The sequence below is a fragment of the Bos grunniens genome, chromosome 8 (genome assembly GCF_055505025.1).
Source record: "Bos grunniens cultivar Pamir isolate PY7600 chromosome 8, Bosgru_T2T1.0, whole genome shotgun sequence".
In the NCBI taxonomy this organism is placed as follows: Eukaryota; Metazoa; Chordata; class Mammalia; order Artiodactyla; family Bovidae; genus Bos; species Bos grunniens.
This window is the reverse complement of record NC_141172.1, coordinates 50,545,715-50,567,185: the sequence shown is the minus strand read 5'-3', so window position 1 is coordinate 50,567,185 and position 21,471 is coordinate 50,545,715. Positions and strand designations below refer to the sequence as shown.

At 40.1% G+C, this 21,471-nt stretch overlaps 1 protein-coding gene across 4 annotated transcripts in view; it reads right to left on the bottom strand.

Moving 5' to 3' along the window:
* PCSK5 (proprotein convertase subtilisin/kexin type 5) overlaps positions 1-21,471 on the bottom strand; it is a 522,373-nt gene that overhangs the window by 462,764 nt on the left and 38,138 nt on the right. For all 4 annotated transcript variants that reach the window (XM_086415564.1, XM_086415560.1, XM_086415561.1 and 1 more), the window contains exon 2: positions 11,263-11,367. In XM_086415564.1, the coding sequence (XP_086271690.1) occupies positions 11,263-11,367 (105 nt within the window). The remainder of the gene's footprint in view (positions 1-11,262; positions 11,368-21,471) is intronic.

Here is a 21,471-nt window from a genome sequence, read left to right as displayed (position 1 = left end):
AATTAAAAGACGCTTACTCCTTGGAAGGAAAGTTATGACCAACCTAGACAGCATATTCAGAGGCAGAGACATTACTTTGCCAACAAAGGTCCGTCTGGTCAAAGCTATGGTTTTTGCAGTGGTCATGTATGGATGTGAGAGTTGGACTGTGAAGAAGGCTGAGCACCGAAGAATTGATGCTTTTGAACTGTGGTGTTGGAGAAGACTCTTGAGAGTCCCTTGGACTGCAAGGAGATCCAACCAGTCCATTCTGAAGGCGATCAGCCCTGGGTGTTCTTTGGATGGAATGATGCTAAAGCTGAAGCTCCAGTACTTTGGCCATCTCATGCGAAGAGCTGACTCATTGGAAAAGACTCTGATGCTGGGAGGGATTGGGAGCAGGAGGAGAAGGGGACAACAGAGGATGAGATGGCTGGATGGCATCATTGACTCGATGGATGTGAGTCTCAGTGAACTCCGGGAGTTGGTATGGACAGGGAGGCCTGGCGTGCTGCGATTCATGGGGTCGCAAAGAGTCAGACACGACTGAGTGACTGATCTGATCTGATCTGATGTGCCAGATATTACTCCAGGTCAAGGGTATACTACAGTTAATTAGATGGTGCTCCTACTCTTACTGAGTCTTATCCTGGAAGGGAAAACCCATAATAATCAAATAAAGAAACAATGTGATTTCAAATTCAGATAGGTATCAAAGAGGAAATTAATATGTAAAGCTAGACAGGAGCTGGGCAGATGAGCTTAAGGATGTATATTAGCAAGGATGACTCCTGAAGGACCTTCAAAGTAGGTGACATTTGCTTTGATATGTGAATGGTGAGAAGAAACCTTTGTGCAAAGACCAAAGGAAATTTGTTCCAGCCAAAGGGAAAGAGTTTGGTGTTTATAGAAAGAGGTCAATGTGACTGCAAGTGATAAACAAGAAAGAGGCATTTCAAAGCCTAGCTCATGGAGGTAGGAAGAGGCCAGATCATGATGGCCCTGAAAGATCATTAAGAAAAAGGATTTTACTCCAAAGTCCATGGAAAGTCTTTACAAGACTTGATCTCTGTACAGTTTAAGAAGTTTACTCTCTGTGGAGAATGACTGCAGAAGAACAAGAGTGGAAGTGGAAGCAATTGCTGTGGTCCAAGTCAAAGACAAGGGTGGGTTAACCAGGCTGGTGGCAGTGCAGGAGAGGAAAGCCCAGATTCACAGCTTCAAGATAAATTTTAGTGGTGGAGCCAGCAGGATCTCTTACTGGTTCCAAGAGGGGAAACGAGGAAAAGGGAGAGAATCAAGAATAGATTGCTCTATTTTTGGCTAGGATATCTAGATAAATTACAGTGCCATCTACTTGAAAGGAAAAGTGCCATGGTGATGGATGGAAATTTAAAGTATTGTATATGTCATATAATTGTTTTGATGATTACTAGATATCTAATTGGAGATGTCAGGGAGGTGAGAGAAGGAGATACAAATTAGAAGCAAGGACACCAGCATAAAGCTGAGCCCTGAGCTCTCTAAAATTTATAGGTGAGGTGGTGGAGAACCACCCAGAAAGAGTTGTTTTTCAAGAAGGAGCAAATGATCAATCCCCATATCAAGTGAAAGAAACAGGCAGATGAGAAAAGAAATTAACTCACCAGATATGAAATATCAAAACATTGTTGATATCAACAAAGACAGGGTCAGTAGAAACAGTTTTATAAAAGTCATACAGTGTGGAAAGGTAATTATTAAGAGTTATTTTTATGTGTTTGTATTTCCTTCCAAACCTATACTGCATATAACTGCACACACATATACACAGGTCTTTTTGTTTGTTTGTTTTTAAACATAAAACATAAACAGGATAGGCCCTTCTATACAGTTTCGTTTTTTTTTTTACTTTACATATTATTTTCAAGATTTTTCCTTACCAGTATGTATAGATTTATAACACCATTTTAATGGAGAACTTACTATTTTATTATAAGAATTTAACCTATGCTTTTGATCTTTTCTTATATATACAAATCGTTATACTGTACTATACATCAATATTTCCCTGAGTACATGCATGAACAATGATGAGTCTTCAAATGAAGGGAGAATCAATGGTCAGAGGAAACTAAGTGCTCACTCCCCAGAGATCAGAGCAAGAATAAGGATCCAAAGGTTCTTTATGCTGTACCATATTGTCTCTTTTTTATGTCATAGAATTGATTGACATTTGGTAGAATTGAGCACAGAAACAAAATTCACAAGGGCTTTTTAACAAATCATGCCTTTTCAATGGTGATGTTTTAGTTGGATCTCTTATTTACTCTCACATTCATTAAAATAAAGACATAAATCAGTATGTTTCTCTTCAAAGTCAGACAAATAAAACAGCTTTGAGTTTTGTTGTTGTTGCTGGCTTTTGTTGTTTTTTTTGCTGTTTTTGCTTATTGCTTACTTATTATATCCTAACTTGCCCAAGAGTTCAACAGAATCTGTGGCTCTAAAGTTCCCTTCTTAAGACATGTTACAGACCAAATGTTTGTGTTTCTGCAAAATTCATATGTTGAAACCTAATACTCAACGTGATGGCATCTAGAGGTCTGGCCTTTGGAAGGTAATTAGGTCATGAGGGTGGAGCTCCTATAAATGGGATAGTGCTGTTATAAAAGAGATCCCAGAGTGCTCCCCTGCCTCTTCTGCCAGGTGATATTACAGTAAGAGGATGACTGTCTATGAACCAGGAAGTGGGCTCTCGCCAGACACGAAATCTGCCAGCACCTTGATCTTGAACTTGATCAAGTTCATCACCTTAAACTTCCCAGCCTCTAAGACAAGAAGAAATAAATTTCTGTTGTTTACAAGCTACCTTGTCTATGATATCTTGTCCTAAGCAACCTGAACTAAGACCAGACCTATCTAGAAATTCAGAATGTTGTTTTCATTCCATTTTCATTTCATCACCCCCTGTTGTAAAAGCTGATACCTTAGAAATACTACATAAACTAAGAAAGTAATAAAGATTTTACATCTGACATTTCCTTCAAGTGACTGAAGCAGCAAAAATCCATAATCTACCCTGCTGCTGCTAAATCGCTTCAGTCATGTCCGACTCTGTGCGACCCCATAGATGGCAGCCCACCAGGCTCCCCCGTCCCTGGGATTCTCCAGGCAAGAACACTGGAGTGCGTTGCCATTTCCTTCTCCAATGCGTGAAAGTGAAGTCGCTCAGTTGTGTCCAACTCTTAGCGACCCCATGGACTGCAGCCTACCAGGCTCCTTCGTCCATGGGATTTTCCAGGCAAGAGTACTGGAGTGGGGTGCCATTGGTTTCTCCATAATCTACCCTATGCCTGTCCTATCTAATTCCTCTTCCTCTTTTTACATGGTCATTACTTTATTTCTTGTTTGTTCTTTTCTTCAACTTATCCTGTTTCCTCCAGGCTTCATTTCCTGTTGAGACTGTTGTCAGTGGAAAACTGGTCAAAAACATAAGAAGAGCTGGAATGAACATTCCCCACACCACCACCACTGTGTCCTCACCTGCAGCAGCCCCTTCCTCAAAACTCAAGAGCCCTGAGCTTATTATTTATCCTTAAAAATCTTGATATTTTGGTTTAGAGACTAAGACATAGAGAAAAATCACGCTTGATCCACCCAGAGGAGCGTGACTGACACAATGAAACCAGCGTTCAGGTCAGGATAAGACCGAGGCCAAATTATGAAGGTGCCTGCCTTCCCACCTTGCCCATCTCAGGGATGACAACCTGGGGTGCCCTTCGGATGCTTTTTTGTTGGCCCCATGCATATGTTTAAACTTTTAAATCATTGGCCAACATTTCAAATTGAGAAATGTCCTATGAAAGTCCAGACTTGCCGGTTCTGAAGTGGCAAGCCCAGGCCAGCTCGCCAACACGATGCTGCTGGGCAGTGGCTACTCCCGCACACATGGCAGGGGCTCTCCCCTCTGTCCTACGCCCACTGATTTTCCATCTGGCCCATCATACTTTTTTCTTATCTCCAATCCACTGTGGGCATATGAGTTTATAACTTTCGAAATGAAATGCTGCCAAGTGCTCTCTAATCAAGATTTGGCAACTTTTCCAAAGTAGCTTAAAAAACTACTTTTTGAATTCACTCCTGTCTATAAGGGATTTGGGTCATGACCCAAACTTTCCCATCAGAGAACCTAGCAGTGTACAATCTGACTCTCTGGTTTCTGATCATTCTGACATCTAGGAGATGTGAAAACAAGACAGAAAAGAAGGGAAGGTGGAGGACTTAGTGGCATCTGTACCCACACACTCCTCTGTCTCTGCTATACTCCCAGCCATCCTGCCATTATACCTGCATCACAGGTTGCAAACTTACAGCTGAAATGCTTCTCCCAGGAGTCTACACAGTCTAATAGGATTTGCAAAGGCACAGAAATGCTATCAAAAGTTGAAGCCAGGACTTTGCTATAGCAGTCACATTTCATAACTGGTGAAAGGTGGTTAAAGGAGGTCATCCAGAACAAGAGAGCCCCCCAACACGCCTGTTGAGCACTACATCCACATCCTCTCTGCTTATCATCAGACCCAAGTCTACCCTTCTTCCAGAAGAACACAAGGCATTCTCAAGATATCTGGTAACTACTTTCATTCACTGGTGAGATCCTGTGAGGCAAGCGTGCAGTCATCAGGGTTATGACACATGCTGAGAACACACAGCCTCAGGTTCCTGCCCCAGAGGAGACAGCCCCTCCGTCCAAATGAACATACCCAGAATCTGCCCATGCAGTCACTGAGCACAAGCCCAGGAATGTTGTTATAAAACTGCACTTCACAGAACAAAGTGAAATCATGAAGTTAGCATCAATTTCAGACCAGAGAGCAGAAAACTAACCTACCAGAGAAAGCAGTCCAGGGGAGCCCCAATTGCAATGAGGGCACGTGAGGTGAGAGGAAGTGGGGCAGCAGCCGGAACAGGAAGCACTTGTACTCAGGGTAGAAGGAATGTGGAAGAGGCAAAGCTGCGGTTCATGCCTGGGAATAGGGCAAGATGCAGCGCAGACATTCCTGAGCATCTATTTCTAACTGAATAAGGTTTCTTTACTTTCAAAGGTCCCCTGGGCAGATCAGGTGTGTGCCAACAACTTATAAATGGTTTGCTTCAGAGTTAAGAAAAAGAGTAAACTAATGCACTGGTTGTCTCCATAGATCAGTGATATATCAATCTACAGTGAAGATAAACTGATTCTGAAATTATAAAGTGAATCCATGGGAAATGGGGTTTGCCTGATAAATAGGTGTATACAACTTTTCAGGAACATGACCACTATGTACAACAAAGTACTCCTGTACTCTCACTTTACTCCATCACATGGCCTTTTTAAAAATTAGTTTTTATTGGAATATAGCACATACACATGCACAATTGCTTTACAATGTTGTATTCATTTCTGCTGTACAGCAAAGTGCATCAGCTACATGTATACATGTGCAAAAGTGCTAAGTCACTCAACTGCATCCAACTCTGCAACCCCATGGACTGTAGACCACCAGGCTCCACAATCCATGGATTCTCCAGGCAAGGATACTGGAGGGGGTTGCCATGCCCTCGTCTAGGGGATCTTCCCAATCCAGGGATCAAACCTGCATCTCTTATGTCTCCTGCATTGGCAAATGGGTTCTTTACCTCTAGTGCCACAAGGCCATGTGTACATACATCCCCTCTTTTCTGGATTTCCTTCCCATTTAGGTCACCAGAGAGCACTGCGTACAGCTCCCTGAGCTATACAGTAGGTTCTCATTAGCTATCTAGTTTATACATGGTATCAATAGTGTGTGTGTGTATACACACACACATATATATACACAAACACACACACAATGGAATATTACTCAGCCATAAGAAGGAATAAAATTGGATCATTTGCAAAGATGTGGATGGACCTAGAAACTGTCATACAGAGTGAAATAAGTCAGAAAGAGCAAAACAAATATCATATATTAATACATATATGTGGAATCTAGAAAAATGGTATAGATGATCTTGTCTGCAAAACAGAAATAGAGACACAGACCCAGAGAACAAGCATATAGACACTAAGAGGGGAAGAGGGTAATGAGATGAACTGGGACATCACATGGTCTTCACCCTTGAGGCAAAAAGAAAAATTCCTATCATCTGAAAATCAAATCCTGGATACAACGGGTGCCAACTGGGATTAGCAAGGAATTTGAACTTACCTTTCTTCCTTCACAGGTTTGATTTCATCTGATCTTGCCAAGTATCTCTAATTACTTCATTCTCCCTTCTTGTCTTTTTCCTACACTCCTTTAGCTCATTGTACAAAGTTTGAATGCCCTGCTCTAAAATTCCCTTCAGAGGAAATGGCTTATGTGTAAATGTAACAAATGAGCAATTTCTCTGTAAACTAAAGCTTTGAACTTAATTCTGGGCCACACCGACAGAGGACCAATTGCAGTTCTATATGACTAAGTGATGCACTCCAAATATATAAAGAGCTGTTATGTATAAATCTAGGTAAAAGTAGATCCTACAGGTAGAAGTTACAGGCAAGCAGATTTTAGCTCAACACATTAAATCTCTTCAATTTTAGAAATGTTTGCCTTGTCCATTACTCAGCTTTCTGTCATTGGGCATGTTTAACAGATCTGAAAATGATCCTCATAGGAATATGATGGAGGGTATGCCAGCTATTGAATAAGAAAGAGAGAAGTCTTACTCTAAGGAGCCTATGCTGCTGCTGCTGCTGCTGCTAAGTCGCTTCAGTCGTATCCAACTCTGTGCGACCCCATAGACGGCAGCCCACCAGGCTGCCCCGTCCCTGGGTCTCCAGGCAAGAACACTGGAGTGGGTTGCCATTTCCTTCTCCAATGCATGAAAGTGAAAAGTGAAAGTGAAGTCGCTCAGTCATGTCTGACTCTTTGTGACCCCATGGACTACAGCCTATCAGGCTCCTCCATCCACGGGATTTTCCGGACAAGAGTACTGGAGTGGGCTGCCATTGCCTTCTCCAAGGAGCCTATGACTGCACAGTAAATAAAACAATGTGAATAGTTTTTCCGTATTTGAGATACACAGCTATACAACACCCATACAACACCATGGGTTGATAAGATGAACTTTAGGAAAAACTAAGACAGGATAAATTGCTCATCCCTGAGACCAGAGCAGAAGGTAATACTCTCCTAGATTTGGATTAAAAATTGATCTTTATATCTGAAGACAGAAAAGGGATTAGAAAAGATAAGAGATTGAAAGGCCAATATCTTCAAGATAAAATCTAATGGGCAAAGGCAGAAGTTGTGTTTGTATATTAACTATACATGGAGAGGTCATGGGGGCTCACTAACAGTTTATATTTTTTGTTTTTAAAAGCCTACTCTAATGGGAAATGTAGGATTCTGACTTTCTGTTCTGGGGAAGGAGGAGAAGAATGAAAGAAAAGTATCTCCTCTGCCCCCGCCTGTATCTGCATGGGCAGCTAAAGAGCTGTAAAGAACTTTTATTCCCAAGAGCTCCTGTAGATAACACCCTCTTTGACCAAAATGCCAAAGGGCTGGCAAAGATTTCTAAGCAGATTAATGAGAGGCTTCTGGGAATGTTAACTCAAGACTGCTATTTCTCAAATTTAACCTAGGTCTCTTGGAGAAAAGTTGATGAGTCAAGAACATTATGAGACTCACCCTTCCAACTGCTGTAACACTGTACCAACACTTTTCGGGGAACTGTGTTATTATTGTATAGTGATGCTATCTTAGAAGTCTGTGGATCCCTGTCATTTGAAAGCTAATCATAACATACTGTTAACATATGGGAATCCAGTCTATTCTTGTTCTCTGCACTCATGTGCCCCAACTGACCACAGCATTTTCTTAGCACCAAGCGGGTTATTCTTACAACATTGCTACTTTTGCATATCCTTCTTTAGAACCCTCTAAGTAAAAACGATAGCAGGGAGAAGAAGGAGCCATGCAATTTACTCCAGCAAGTAAAAGCTAGGATCTGTTGAGTGTATGTATTCCTTGCAATTCACCCATGTGTGTTTTCCTATTCTGGAGACGATGATGAACAAAAATAACTTCATGCATCACCAATGTTTTCCACCAAGCCATTTCACATGGTCCATCCCCTAATCATAAAAGTGCTTCCAACTCTGGCACACAAAGCACCCACCACACACACACCCAAGATTAAAGAAAAGGAGATCTGCCTAGAAAACAAGTCACACTGACACTTTATACTCCCCATGAGGTCTGCTGGGAGTGAAAAAATATAAAGTCAGCCAATAGAAATTTACATAGTCTCCAAGTCTTTCCCCACAAAACAGTTATTAATTAGGTGGGAGGAAAACTTTATTTTTAAAATTAAAAAAAAAAAAAAACTGGCAGACACCACCTTCATCAAGTAACCGAAGTTAAAATCAAGGAAAATGAAACACATCAATGTCATGTACCTCTGATCTGATACACTGGGAAGAACACAGCACTTCTCGGGTTCTTACCAAGCCTGAATCTAATCTCAAACAACCAGACAAGCCCAACTTGAGAGATTTGCCATTGGTCAGTACTCTGCAAAAGTTCTAGATCGTGAAAGAAAAGAGAGGGGAAGACAAGGGAAAGGAAGGAAAAAGAAAACAAAAAGAAGATGAAGATGAAGTATGACAGTGTTTATACCGAGGGGGCTTGGGGAACATGACAACTGATGTGCTCCTGGCTCAGAAAAGGGAGAACTGGCAAGATATGAATAAAATCTGTAAATTAGATAGTAATACTGAATCGATGTTAATATCCAGATTTTACCAAAATGTGAGCCAATGTATATCTGGTTATGTGTCAAAAATGTCCATGGTTTTAGTAAATACACAGTGAAGTATTTAAAGGGGCACTGTGTCTGCAATTTGCACCCATATTTTCAAAAAGAAACTTATATACATACCTGGGACTGCGTGTGTATAGAGAGGAGAGAGAGAAAACGATCAAGTAAGCATGATAAAATGTAAAGAATGTTAACATTTGGGGAATCTGGAAAGCAAACATAGGAATTCTTCATAATGCTTTTGCAACTTCTCTGTAATAAAGTTTTTTTTTTTTTTTTTTTTTTAATTAAAAAGGAAACAGCCTCAGCAGGCCTGAGCTTTTTGAGGAGGAAACTGAGAAGGAGGAAGAATATAGTAGACCCCATCTCCTTTGCTCCTCCATCCCCAACACTGAGAAGCACTGTAACATCTTGTAATTAAAAAAAACTATATCTGAAAGCTACTGTGGGAGGCTGCCGCAAGCTCGCTAAGGGGACCACCCTAGCCACAAATCCTCAAAGCCTAACACGGGGGCTGGCATATCCCAGAGGCTCAAGAAATGACCAGTTGAAGGAATGATCGGACTTTAAGAAATATCTGAAAAAAACTGTGGGCAATTGCCCATTTGGGGCCCTCCATCTGCAAAGTTGGTAGAGCTGTGGCATGTCTTGTATAAACAGCTGGGTGGGAAAGAGGGGCAGGCGCGTCAGAATGAGGAGGAAGGTACAGTCCTACCCTGGGCTGTTCCTTGCGCTGAGGAGGAGGAGGAGGAGGAACTGAGTGTGTACCCTGAGGCTGGCATGAACCAGCCCTGCTTCTCTGCGCTGGGTGGGGAAGGATGAACACATCGAGCACTGTGTGTTCAGCATCCAAGGTCTCGGTTGGGTCCTGCACGTGCAATCTGATACATTGAGATAGGAAGGGGAGACAGCGTCCCCAAGAAAACATTAAGGATTGAAACAGCTCTATGTTTTCTTCTGTTCTAACCTCCCAAACCAATTAGTACTCGGATTTTCAAATTCACATTGGCTATGCACATGAGGTCTGAAATTAAAATCATTTAAATTACTGAAGTTCAAGAAAGCTTTGGAAAAGTTAACAGATGAAAAACGTGACTCCGCTTCAAAAACTTTGCTAATTCAAGAACGTCCTAACAGATTGCTTTTCCAGTAACATTTAATTCTGAATAGAGATGAAGGGGAAATATATATATTTATATAATCCACAGGCTGCCAGAGTATTAAGTATCAGGGGATGTTCCTCTAACCCATGGAAAATTGGGCCCTATGACAAAAGTGTTTTTTCTAACCACCAAGATATAATTTTACAATCATGAACACTGTGTGATAATATTCCAGAAAAAAATTAAACAAGGCAAACTGTGGCACATAACCGAGGGCAGGACTCCAAACTGCAAACCTGATTTGCATATTAATTCAAATAGGGACCTTGTTGCTTTAATAAGGAATATAATTTTCGAGGAATCTCGAGGTGAAATTGTTATGCTCACTGGTAGGGACTTGCTGACCAATTTATTTGAAAATGAGCTCATACGGTAAACCCTAATCATAACGAGGAAAAATCAACGCTTCCTAACGAGTAAACAGCAAACATGAGCCCACAGGTGACCAGGTTGGTACCCCTGTCCTCTCTTCCTCCTTACTTACCATATCTGGGAGGCCAAGTGGTTCTCTGTCAGAGACAATCCCTTCCTCCAACTTAATAAGGACAGACAGTTAACGCATCCCCAGAGCTTTAGTTGCCAGTTAACTAGCCTCTTTGTCCCTAATACAACCCGACCACTTACTATCTCTCATGTCAAAGCTGAACTGCCACCAACATGGACTGGGAGAATCTAGACATAGACACAGATTCCTCCTAGCTTCTCCTAGGATTATGCTTTCTGTACAGCCCAAGAGGATTGGGGTCAAGAGAACGTGTAAGAAAGGTCTCTGATGAGCCCCCAAGAGAAGTAGCCAGCTTCTATCCATTCTGTGCTCAGAATTCCTCCTGTCTCAGACATGGTCTAGGCCATGGTCTGGTCTTTGGGCTCCCAATGGACTGGCTGTATTAATGCCAACTGAAACTACAAGGATCACGGTGACCTGAAGCTTCTGGAAGAGACCCCTCTATGGAGCTCAGATAGAACTTCAGATTTATATGCAAATACACAGAAGGTATAGTCTCCTTAACACTTCACTATTTCTGAATACATCCTTATCTGCCCTCACATATATACCCTTTTCATTTCTCTATGACAACTCCTACTTCTGATAGCCCTGGGCTGTTCTACAACTAGGATGATACAGGCACTTCAATAAGAAATCAAACCATCGCCTATTTTTGGTCTGAAAAGGAAACAATGATACTGGATAGTACGATCGCTCTTGAAATTTAAGCCTTCGTGCTAGTTACCAGCTCCTAGTGTGAGATTACCAATGAAAAATGCAGAAGATCTATCTCTTGGTCCCCACCCAGCTGGTTCTTCTTACCTTTGGTTCCATTGAAATGAAACTGTGGGTTCCTCTGCTTGAGAGAACTGACCTTTTAATCGTCCTGCTGTGATAGAAGTGGTAGTAATCCTTCAGGGCCCCGATCTGCAAAGGTAGGAGGGAAGGAACAAAAGAGAGTTAATGTATGAAAAATCTTTGTTTTCCTTGTTTTTCATTAAAATAAGAACACTAAACCCAAAAAAACACACAAAAAAACCATAAATTATGCAGTTGCTGGCCACGCTTAAATGTTACTTGAACCTTGGTGATCACTTTTCAAAAGAAAGACATGTGATATGAAATGAGTGTCCTTGAGGCAGTGACTGCAGAACTAAAGATTATAATGGGGCAGGCTAGGCTCTCCCTATCTCCTTTTTAATGTTTAATTTATATGCAGCATTTTAAGTAATTCTATATCAATCTATATCCAAATGTGGGAAAGAAAAAAAAAATCGAATAGCTATCTGGTTATAAAAACACATTGCATTTTGTTTGCTCTGATAAATGTACAATGAAAGACCTTGTTAGATTACTTATATCATTAATTTGAAACAAGTCCTAAGCAGTTTATCATTTGCAAAGAAAACACTACTTAGTTTGTTTCCTGACTTCAGTAGACAGTATAAATACATAGCCTTTATTCATGCGTTGCAAAACTAAAAGCAGAATTTCTAAAACAAAAGATTGTATGTCTTATCAGCTAAGCTTCCTGTGTGAAAATAGCTTAATTGCCCTTATCTTAACTATTTCTTTAACAGATTAGTCTTCTCATTTATGCACCCCTTTCTTTAGTTAAAAACAATTAGGTTTAGGATAGCTGTAAAAATAAATCCCTGTACATTCTAAAAAAAAACACAATCCCAAACAAGCATATTCTTTCAGTAGATCATGAAATATGGATCACATAATGGACATTAAATCATGCAACGAGCTAATGCAGGAGAGCTTGGTTCTAGATTTGGCTTACAGTCACCAAAAATGTCTTCTTGAATAAATTGCATATACTTACTATGCCTCGGTTTCATTGTCTATAAAATTGGACTTCAGGCTAGTTCATGTCTAAGATCACTACAGCTCTCAGATTCCATTCTTTAACACTTATATTTCCTTGCTTTTGGGCAAATATATTAAGGGTCTATTTCTCCACTGCTAGAACAGCACTGCTCTACTGTAAAAGAATGACTATGATCAGGGTATTTTCCAATTAGGACAATTCCAAAGTTAGGCCTTCTTAATTTAAAAAAACAGAAGTCATTGGCTCAGCTTACTTTTTTCAGATAAAGGGTTTATTTTTATTCCCATCTTTTCATCACATTCTCAAACATCGTCCCACCCTTCCAATAGGGATGATTTACCAAATTTCTGTGCCATTTAACAGTCATCTCCTCACTGAGACTTCATGCTTTAATGAATGTTTTTTATCTTCATTAAATATGAATGTCTGCAGTCTCCCACTTCTGATTCAAGTGGAAACTGCCCAGATATACACAGAAGAGATCCTGGACTCTGCAAACAAGTGGGAAATGAGGAAATCTAGCTAAAACTTATCATCTCAGTGATCCTGAACTCTGAAGTAATAGAAAACAATAAGGAAGAGGGCACAGCTGCCAGTCCCAGTCTGTAAGGGTGTTTTAAGAAGGATTTACAGGCCAATTTTAAAATTCCAAAGGACTAAGGGTAGAATTCAGGAGGGGCTGCTTAATCCTTTATCAGAAAATCTTAAAATCCCAAGAAGCTTAGAGCTTTCATCTCATGGAGCTTCTGTCAAGAATGCTCCTTGGGTAAATATAGTAGTTTTTGTGAAAAGGAACAGAGAATCTCTGAGGAAGAATTTATTACTAACATGAAAAATATTAGTGTGTTTAAGATCATGTCCACTCAACTATTACAGAAATTCTCCTACTATAGGAAACGACTGAATTCAACTCAACTATTAAACCATGGATGAAATACACCCTGAAAATATATTCAGATCCTTTGTGGCTTCAATGGTACAGGCCAGAATCCTGACCTAATGCAGTGTGTACATGGAGCTGGAAAGTGGAACCCTTATCTTGACTTAACTTCACTGAAATCTGGGATACATCACTTAACCTCTTTGGGCCTTAGTTTCCTCAACTGTGAAATAAGGACACAGGAAGTGTAGTGCACAGAAATTGGGCATCAGAGTGAAAAGGGGGATGACAGTGTTTATGAGTTCACATGGCTATAAAGATCGAATATAACAGCAGGTGCATTGCCTTGTCAGGTCACTGCCTGTCACACAGTAAGTGGCAGAAGGTTATGAGTTTCCTTTCTAAATTTATATTTAAATCCTACCTTCTCTCACCTCTTATCTTCGAATTAATCCCTCACCTCTGTCTCTTGGTCAGGATTCCTCTTGATCTACTCTGGTATCACCTCCCTTACTTCACTGGCAAAAATCAAAAGGGTTGATGATACACTGTTGACAAGATGTAGGCACAAATGCAGCTTCTACAGGATCGGTAAAGCTCTGGTACAAGTGTTTGGAGAGTAATTTGGTCATATCAGTAAAATTATACACAGTACTTAACCTTTGACTTAGCCTTTCTACGTCTTAAAATTAATTCTACAGATATAATAGTCACTTATGAACAAGAATGGGTGTTCGACAGAGCAAATTTTGTAAAAGCAAAAGAAGCCAAACAACTGGCTGCCATCAATGGGTGATTGGTTCTACATGAACTGAAATGGATTGATCTTCAAGGGAGGGGGTAAATAAATAAATATAAGTGCAGAGAGGCATATATTATGACCCAATTTTTTCAGGAGAAAAAGGAAGAATGTAGAGGGCATGTGTGTTCATATGCATGGGGTATTTCAAGAAGGAAACTTGACAAACTGAAGAAGAAGGATTTTCTTTTCATTATTTATGTGGATGCATTATTTTTTTAAACTTAACACAAACACATATCTGAAACAGTACACAACCAAATCCCATCTACTTTTCCAGGGGAAAATATGCTCATCCAATCCCATAGGACTGATACAGGGGGCCACATCTATTGGGGCCATTAAGTCTTTTTAGCAGTAATCTTTATTTAATATCCATCTTTAAGGGATTCCATTTCCTCCATAGCAGGGGTCCCCAACCTTTGGGATCTAATGCCTGATGATCTGAGGGGGAGCTGATGTAATAATAGAAACAAAGTGCAGGGTAAATACAATGCTCTTGAATCATCCTGAAACCATCACCACCCCCTAGTCCATGGAAAAATTGTCTTCCACCAAACAGGCCCTGTTGCCATCAAGGTTGGGGACCACTGCTCTATAGGTTGCCGAATGGTGTTCACTGATTGGCTGATGCTTCAATTACTGAACGCCTGTCATGTCATGTTATTTAACTTCATCTCCCCAAGAGCTTTTGAAGACAAATATCATTATCTCCAATTTGATAAAGGAGAGTGTTGAGGCTCTAGTAGTGTCCAAATGCACACAGCTGGTATTGTGAGGTGATAAAATGTATACCTTTATTGACTGTCTCACGTAGGGGTGAATTTAGTTAAGTTTCATGGATGGGTTCACAAGAAACATTCCAACATCCTTCTAGTGAGTCTTCCTATACTGCAGAGCTAAATTCTATGCAACCAGAGTTCTGAATGTGATTAAGGTTCTACCAAAAAAAAGGCAGACTATAGCATTGTGAGGCATGCTCTTGGAGACATTTATGTTTCTTAACGATAGTGGTGGTAGAGGTCTTAGTACCTGCTTGCTAGCTTTCTGGGCATTGATTTGCACATTCTGTTTTGTCAGTCAGTGGGAAAGAGATTTGAGAAGAACTACAGGGGTATCATGAGCTTCCCTGGTGGCTCAGATGGTAAAGCGTCTGCCTGCAATGTGGGAGACCCGGGTTCAATCCCTGGGTCAGGAAGATCCCCTGGAGAAGGTAATGGCAACCCACTCCAGTACTCGTGCCTGGAAAATCCCATGGACAGAGAAGCCTGGTAGGCTACAGTCCATGGGGTCGCAAAGAGTTGGACACGACTGAGCGACTTCACTACACTTCACAGGGGTATCATAGGGTAGCTTCCTCCCTCCTCAGCTGCCTCACTGAAGCAGAAGCAGCTGTTCTGTGGGGGCCCATTCTGTAGTGGCTTTGGGGCCCTCTTCTGAAACTTGGCCTTCCTGATGAATTCTCCAAGCTATTTAATAGTCAATAGTGAATGTCTTCCAAAACAGACCAAGCACTGGATTCAGCAGTTGGCTCCACTGAACATTCCAAATTGGATAGACGACAACTTCTGAAAAAGTAATTTTACACATATACAATCTCACGTGACTTACAGACCCTCCAAGTTATGTACCTCTGAAGTCATGGGCTACAGGCAAAACCAAGCTCCAGGCTACAGATGAGCCACAGTGTCTGCTCTGATATCCTGTCTGTTAAAGATCTACCCTGGTTTCTAGGCTTCTCACAGCTGCTCGCACCAAACTCCTCTCTCCAGTCTTTCTATACAGTGGCTCGAGTTAGGTATAAAACGTACATTTGGATGTCATATGTCATACCCCTGCTCCAAATCACTGAATGGCTTCCCTTTGCTCTTAAAATAAATAGTAAGATTTGATATTATTTAATAATACAGTTTTTAAAGTAAATAATAATAATATCATATCAACATTTATGTTGTACCAGGAAGCAGTCTACGTGCTTTACCTAAACTCATGGAGTAAAGAGCACGATCCACCTTCGACCTGCAGGGCCTATGGGATCGGGTGCTGCCTCCCTCTTGCCTCACGTCAAGTCACATTTGCGGGCAATTCCTTCAGTTCCTGGACCATATGGTGCCGATATACACCCTCTCCCTGTTGCACCCTTCCCTACCAGCAGCCCCCACCTTGCTTTCTCTTCCTTACCCTTTAGGTCTCACCACAAGAAGGAAGCCTGCAAACTCCCAGACCTGGTCAGCTTTCTTAATTACATCATCTTACAGAGTCCTAAGATTATATACCTTTAGTCATAGCTGGATTAGTGCAATTATTCTTTGAATAGCTGTGTCCCCACCTGCATGCCTGTAAGTTCCTATGAGGTACAGGTGCCTCTGTTTGTTCCCAGTTCCTGGTACATGGCTCACCACACAGTGTGTTCTCAGGAGGGAAAAGACTCTTGAATGAACAATGTGAAAATCAGAATACTTATATTGCTAAAGCTACAGATGTTAGAGCTATATCTGATTCAAAATCTTCAGGATGAGAATCACAGAGCTATTAAATTAAGGCCCCCAAAAAAGAAAAAAAAAGGGGGGGGGGGTTATATCTACCCTAACTGAAGTCCCAAGTCTGCTGGGATTATGGTTCTGAAGGTGGTAGGTGAGACATCTCTACATTTTTTGGCAAGCCAAGAGCTAAGGAACAGTGTGCATTAGTTCAATTATTCTACCTCATCCAAACAAAGTAATCTGTATTAAATTTTTTCATATCTTTCTTATATGTTTAAGATAAATATAAAAATAATATCTATATATAAAAACATCTAAAAGCATCATTATGCCTCTCATCTAATAATATGTCTCTTATTGGCAAGAGTTGTGTCTTTTATATTCTTTCAACAGCACTGTGCATGTGGAGGGCATTTAATAAACACTAAGAAGAAAAATGTCATAACATGTTGGAAGTGATTCAAAAGAAAGACAGTGTATGAAAACACAGCAGTAATATTATCTATAAGGAGGAATTTCATTTAGATCCTCTGGGGTAATGTAAAAGAAAACATGACTGTGTTTATATGTTATGCAATAGCAACAAGGGGTAAAACAAGGAACAATACATAACTAACACTGGGACATCTTATAAATAAATCAAGAACTAAAGGAGTAGATGAAGTATATGATCAATAGCAGATCAAAGCGCACACTTTTCCTTAATACCACATAAAGGAACGAGAATAATTCCTTCCCATTTGATCTTCTGAAACTCCTCTTTTATATAGCTACTCTATTCCTTGCCTAGCAACACAACTTGTATACACAACACTAAGTCGATGAAATTCATCTCTCATTCTCAATTCTGTCAAGCATTTGTGCTTTTTCTTCCTTAGTCGCAGCCCTTCATCCTTGCACTCAGAATTTTCCTATCACTACTTTTACTCAAACTAGATTATGTTCTTAGGAAAGGCTTTTTATAAATTCTTTTTACTAAGGTGTAAATGACTAGTAAGACACTGTCCTGGTTCTTCCATGGACAAGTGAATTTGATCAGAAAATTCAAACATAAGCCAAATAACTGAGTTCATAGTGCTTGCAATTTAAAAAAAATCACTTTTTTTATCATTAAAAAAAATGATAAAAAAGAATCATCAGAGGGTTTTTTCCCCCTCTTGTTCTGTCAGTAGGAGATAACTTTTCCAGTGTTCCTAAACTCCTATGTCACAGGTGAGCTGTTAACTTCTGAGCAGAGAGCTGGAAGCCAGAAGACTATATTATGCACTGGCTTTACCCCTGATGAGGAGCTTGTGGCCTGTCAGAATTCATTCACTACTAACAGACTTACCTGTGCTGGCAGCTAAAACCCTCACCAGCCTAATGACTTATACTCATTACACACATAGAGTTTGCAAATTTCTTCTAGACAGTTCTATAGGGTGCCCAATCATGCCGTTTGCTCAGTACAGACATGTTTCTAGGGACACAGGACTCTTCAGTGCTTAAATTGGATCAGTCCCCGGCAAACTGGGAGAGTCGGTCACCTTGGTTATGAAGTGCCGAGATCACGGGCCCCTCAATGAACTGGCAGCTCTTTAAGGCTGCTTGTCTGCCTTATTTTCCTTCCCATCCTCTCCAACTTACATATATCCCCAAATTCTGTACTCTTTTTTGATAAGTTTTTTTTTTTTTTTTACCACTAGTCAACAACTAGATTTTTTTTTTAATGAGCAGAAGTTTGAACAGACATTTCACAAAAGATATACAAATGGCCACTAAGCATGTGAAAAGATGCTCAAATGAAAATTAAAATAACAGCAGCACTATACACATACCAAAATGGCTAAAATTTAAAAGGCAGACAATATCAATTTTTTTTTTTTAGACAATATCAATTTTTAATGAGATTGCAAAGCATCAGAATTCTTATACATTGCTAGTGGGAGGAGAAAATGATTCAACATCTTTGGAAAATCATGTGGTAATTTCTTAGGAAACATATATCATCCTATTGATCCAGCTATTTCATTTATAGTATTTACACAAAAGAAATGAAGACCTATCTTCAGACAAAAAAATGGTTTTTTTTTGTTTGTTTATAGTACACACAGATGTTTATAGCAGCTTTCTTAATAACAGCCCCAAACTGGAAACAATGCAAATATCCATCAACAGGTGAATGGATAAATAAACTATGGTATATCTATAGAATGGAATGCCCCGCAATAAGAAGGAACAAACCTCTGATGATGTATGCAGCAACACGGATGAAGGTCAAAACAGCATGCTGACACCAAGAGTACATACTGTATGATTCTACTGATAAGAAATTCTAGGACAGTTACTCTATCACAACAACAAACAGATCAGTGATAACCTTGGGGAAAGCCTAGAGAAACTTCGGAGTCTGGGGAATTTCTGTATCACGACTGTGGTGGTAATTCCATCAGTGATAAGTGCTCCTGCACGCTGGAACTAGCTCAATGAAGGTTTGCAAAATCCAAATGCATCTTTTTCCAACACATTCTTCAGGGACATCACATCAGGATAACCTGACATCAACAATGGCAGAAGTTTTTAGCACATCAGGAAAAATTGGTAAAGGTTACAATTAAGGTTTCTTTTTTTCTCTGAAAGTCACTTGTTTAGTGTTTATCAGCACACCTCGGGGTATGTATGTTTGTCAAAGCTCATCTAATCTTAGTTAAAAATGGCTGCCTTGGGGAATATTTAAATTATACCTCAATAATGGTGAATTCAAAAGTTGTAGCTCTTCTAATGACTTCTGGTTCTCTTTCCCATCTGTAGAATGATTCAGAGACTGGGAAATGCGAGAACCCAGTGACATGGGGCTCTTCGGTCCAGATTTTCTCCCATCCTCTCAGGTGAGGTGGGGAGAAACCAAGTCAGTAAGATTATTCTTCTTGCAGGTCAACATCTTTCTAATACCCACAATTAACGTTTGAAACTCCTGCTTGCTAAATTCCATTCAGACAGAAAGCTCCAGAAGCAGTGCCAGGGTACACTGATTTCCCTTCATTAAAATGTTGACTGTGGTGACTCCTTTGTACTTCCCTGAAAGTATTCAAACCATTGTTATTATTTGCCTTCTGTGCTCCAGACTTTGTAACATTCAAAGGAGACTCAAAGAGAGGGTGGCCATGATCGCTTTCTCCAAAGTCACCAAGAACTCTCCAAATTTAGAGCCTTTACACCTGCTTTTCCTCTGCCAAAAAATGCTCTTCTAGAAATCTCTATGACTCACATCTTCTCTTCTTTCAAATGTTTGCTAAAATGCCCCCTTCACAGGGAGGATTTCTGAGACCACTCCACTTGAAATTATCATCTCCCTCTTCAGCATACTCCATTGCCCCTTCCCTGATTTAATTTTCCCCTTCACACTTATCACCTCTTAACATTATATATTCTCTGTATTTGTCCCATTTATTGTTGGTCTTCCTCTACCAGAATGTTAGCTTCAGAGAATGTGAATTTTTGTTTTATTCACTGCTGGATCAGCCCTAGCTCTTATTAGCAGTGTCAGGTATCCCAATAAATAATTGAATGAATGAATGGCCCATGCTTTTGAGGTAATCAAAGCAACAGTGAGCATGTCTCTAAACTTTATGGAAGGCTTCCTGGAAATCTCTTTATAATCCTTTCTGTGATATAACATTAACACATAACATAACACAGACTTTACTCTTATTAAATGTTGAATGAATGAATGACATTATCATATGCAAACATGTTCAAAAGTTAATAATTTATTATGAACAACCACATGATCACCAAAATCTGCCTTTATATTTCCCTCTCTTATTTTATCATAATCAATGACCTCTTAGAATTACTGAACCAAAATGGTATGTATAACAAGGCTGTTGAATTCATTAAATGTTAAATTAGAAGGCAAGTAACTTCAGAAATCTGATGAACTGCTAATATTTATGAAGTACAAATGAACTGCCCAGCATCACTGCCCTGTATCCTCACAACAGCATGAGGTAGATATCACGGTTTCCATTTCATATGCACAAAAGTAGAAGCTCACAAAATTTAAGAACTTGCCTAGAGCCACACAGTTAGGAAAGGGCCGAGCTCAGGTTGACTCCAGATAGCCTAACTCCATGGCAAATGTTAACTACTCTAAAAGATGTTTAAAATAAAAGGTTTCTAAGGGTGAATTTAAAACAATTACCCATAAGACGGTGCTCCTAAGAGTTGTATGCAGAGGGGATGTTTTTAGGGACATTTCTGTCTACTTTGAGCAGATACAGAAAAGAAAGTGTTGAAAAGCATCCCTGAGAGTAATGAGAGCCCATCCCTGTCCTCTATGCAGACAGGAAGCCTGGTCTCTATTTCCTATTCTACCACTGACCCCAAGACACTTACAACAGTGTCTTCATGTAGATGAGAAAGTATCTTTAAGGCACACCTTCACCTTGAAGTTCAAGGGGCATTCTAAGTTAAATTAGTATAATACCTGGTACCAAGCACCTTGGATGCTATTTCACTGGGCCATGAAGTGCCACAAAATGATATGAAAAATGTCTTATTTAGACTTGAAGTTTCAAGTCAATCACTCAGATCTTCAGAGAACCAACTGTATTAGAATACATGAAATCAGAGCAAAAGCATTACAATCATTTTTTAAAAATCAGGATACTCAAGTGAAAATCTATTACCTCTATGATTTTAGAGAAACTTTCTAAAACATGCATACATGTGACAGGCTCAATTATGGTGCCCTAAAAATGTTCATATCCTAATCCTCAGAACCGGTGGCTATGTCACCCTCTATGGGAAAAAGGACAATGCAGCTGTGATTAAGAGTTTTGAGATGGGGAGATTATCCTGGATTATCTGGGTAGGCCCAATGAGATCACAAGGGTTCTTATAAGAAGGAGGTAGCAAAATCAGAGAGGTTATGGCAGAAGCACAGGTCAGAGAGAGAGAGATGGAAACAGAGATCAGAGATGGGGAGACAGGGAGAAAGAAAAAGAGGTCAAAGAGAGAGACCTAGAGATTTGAAGATGCTATGTTGCTG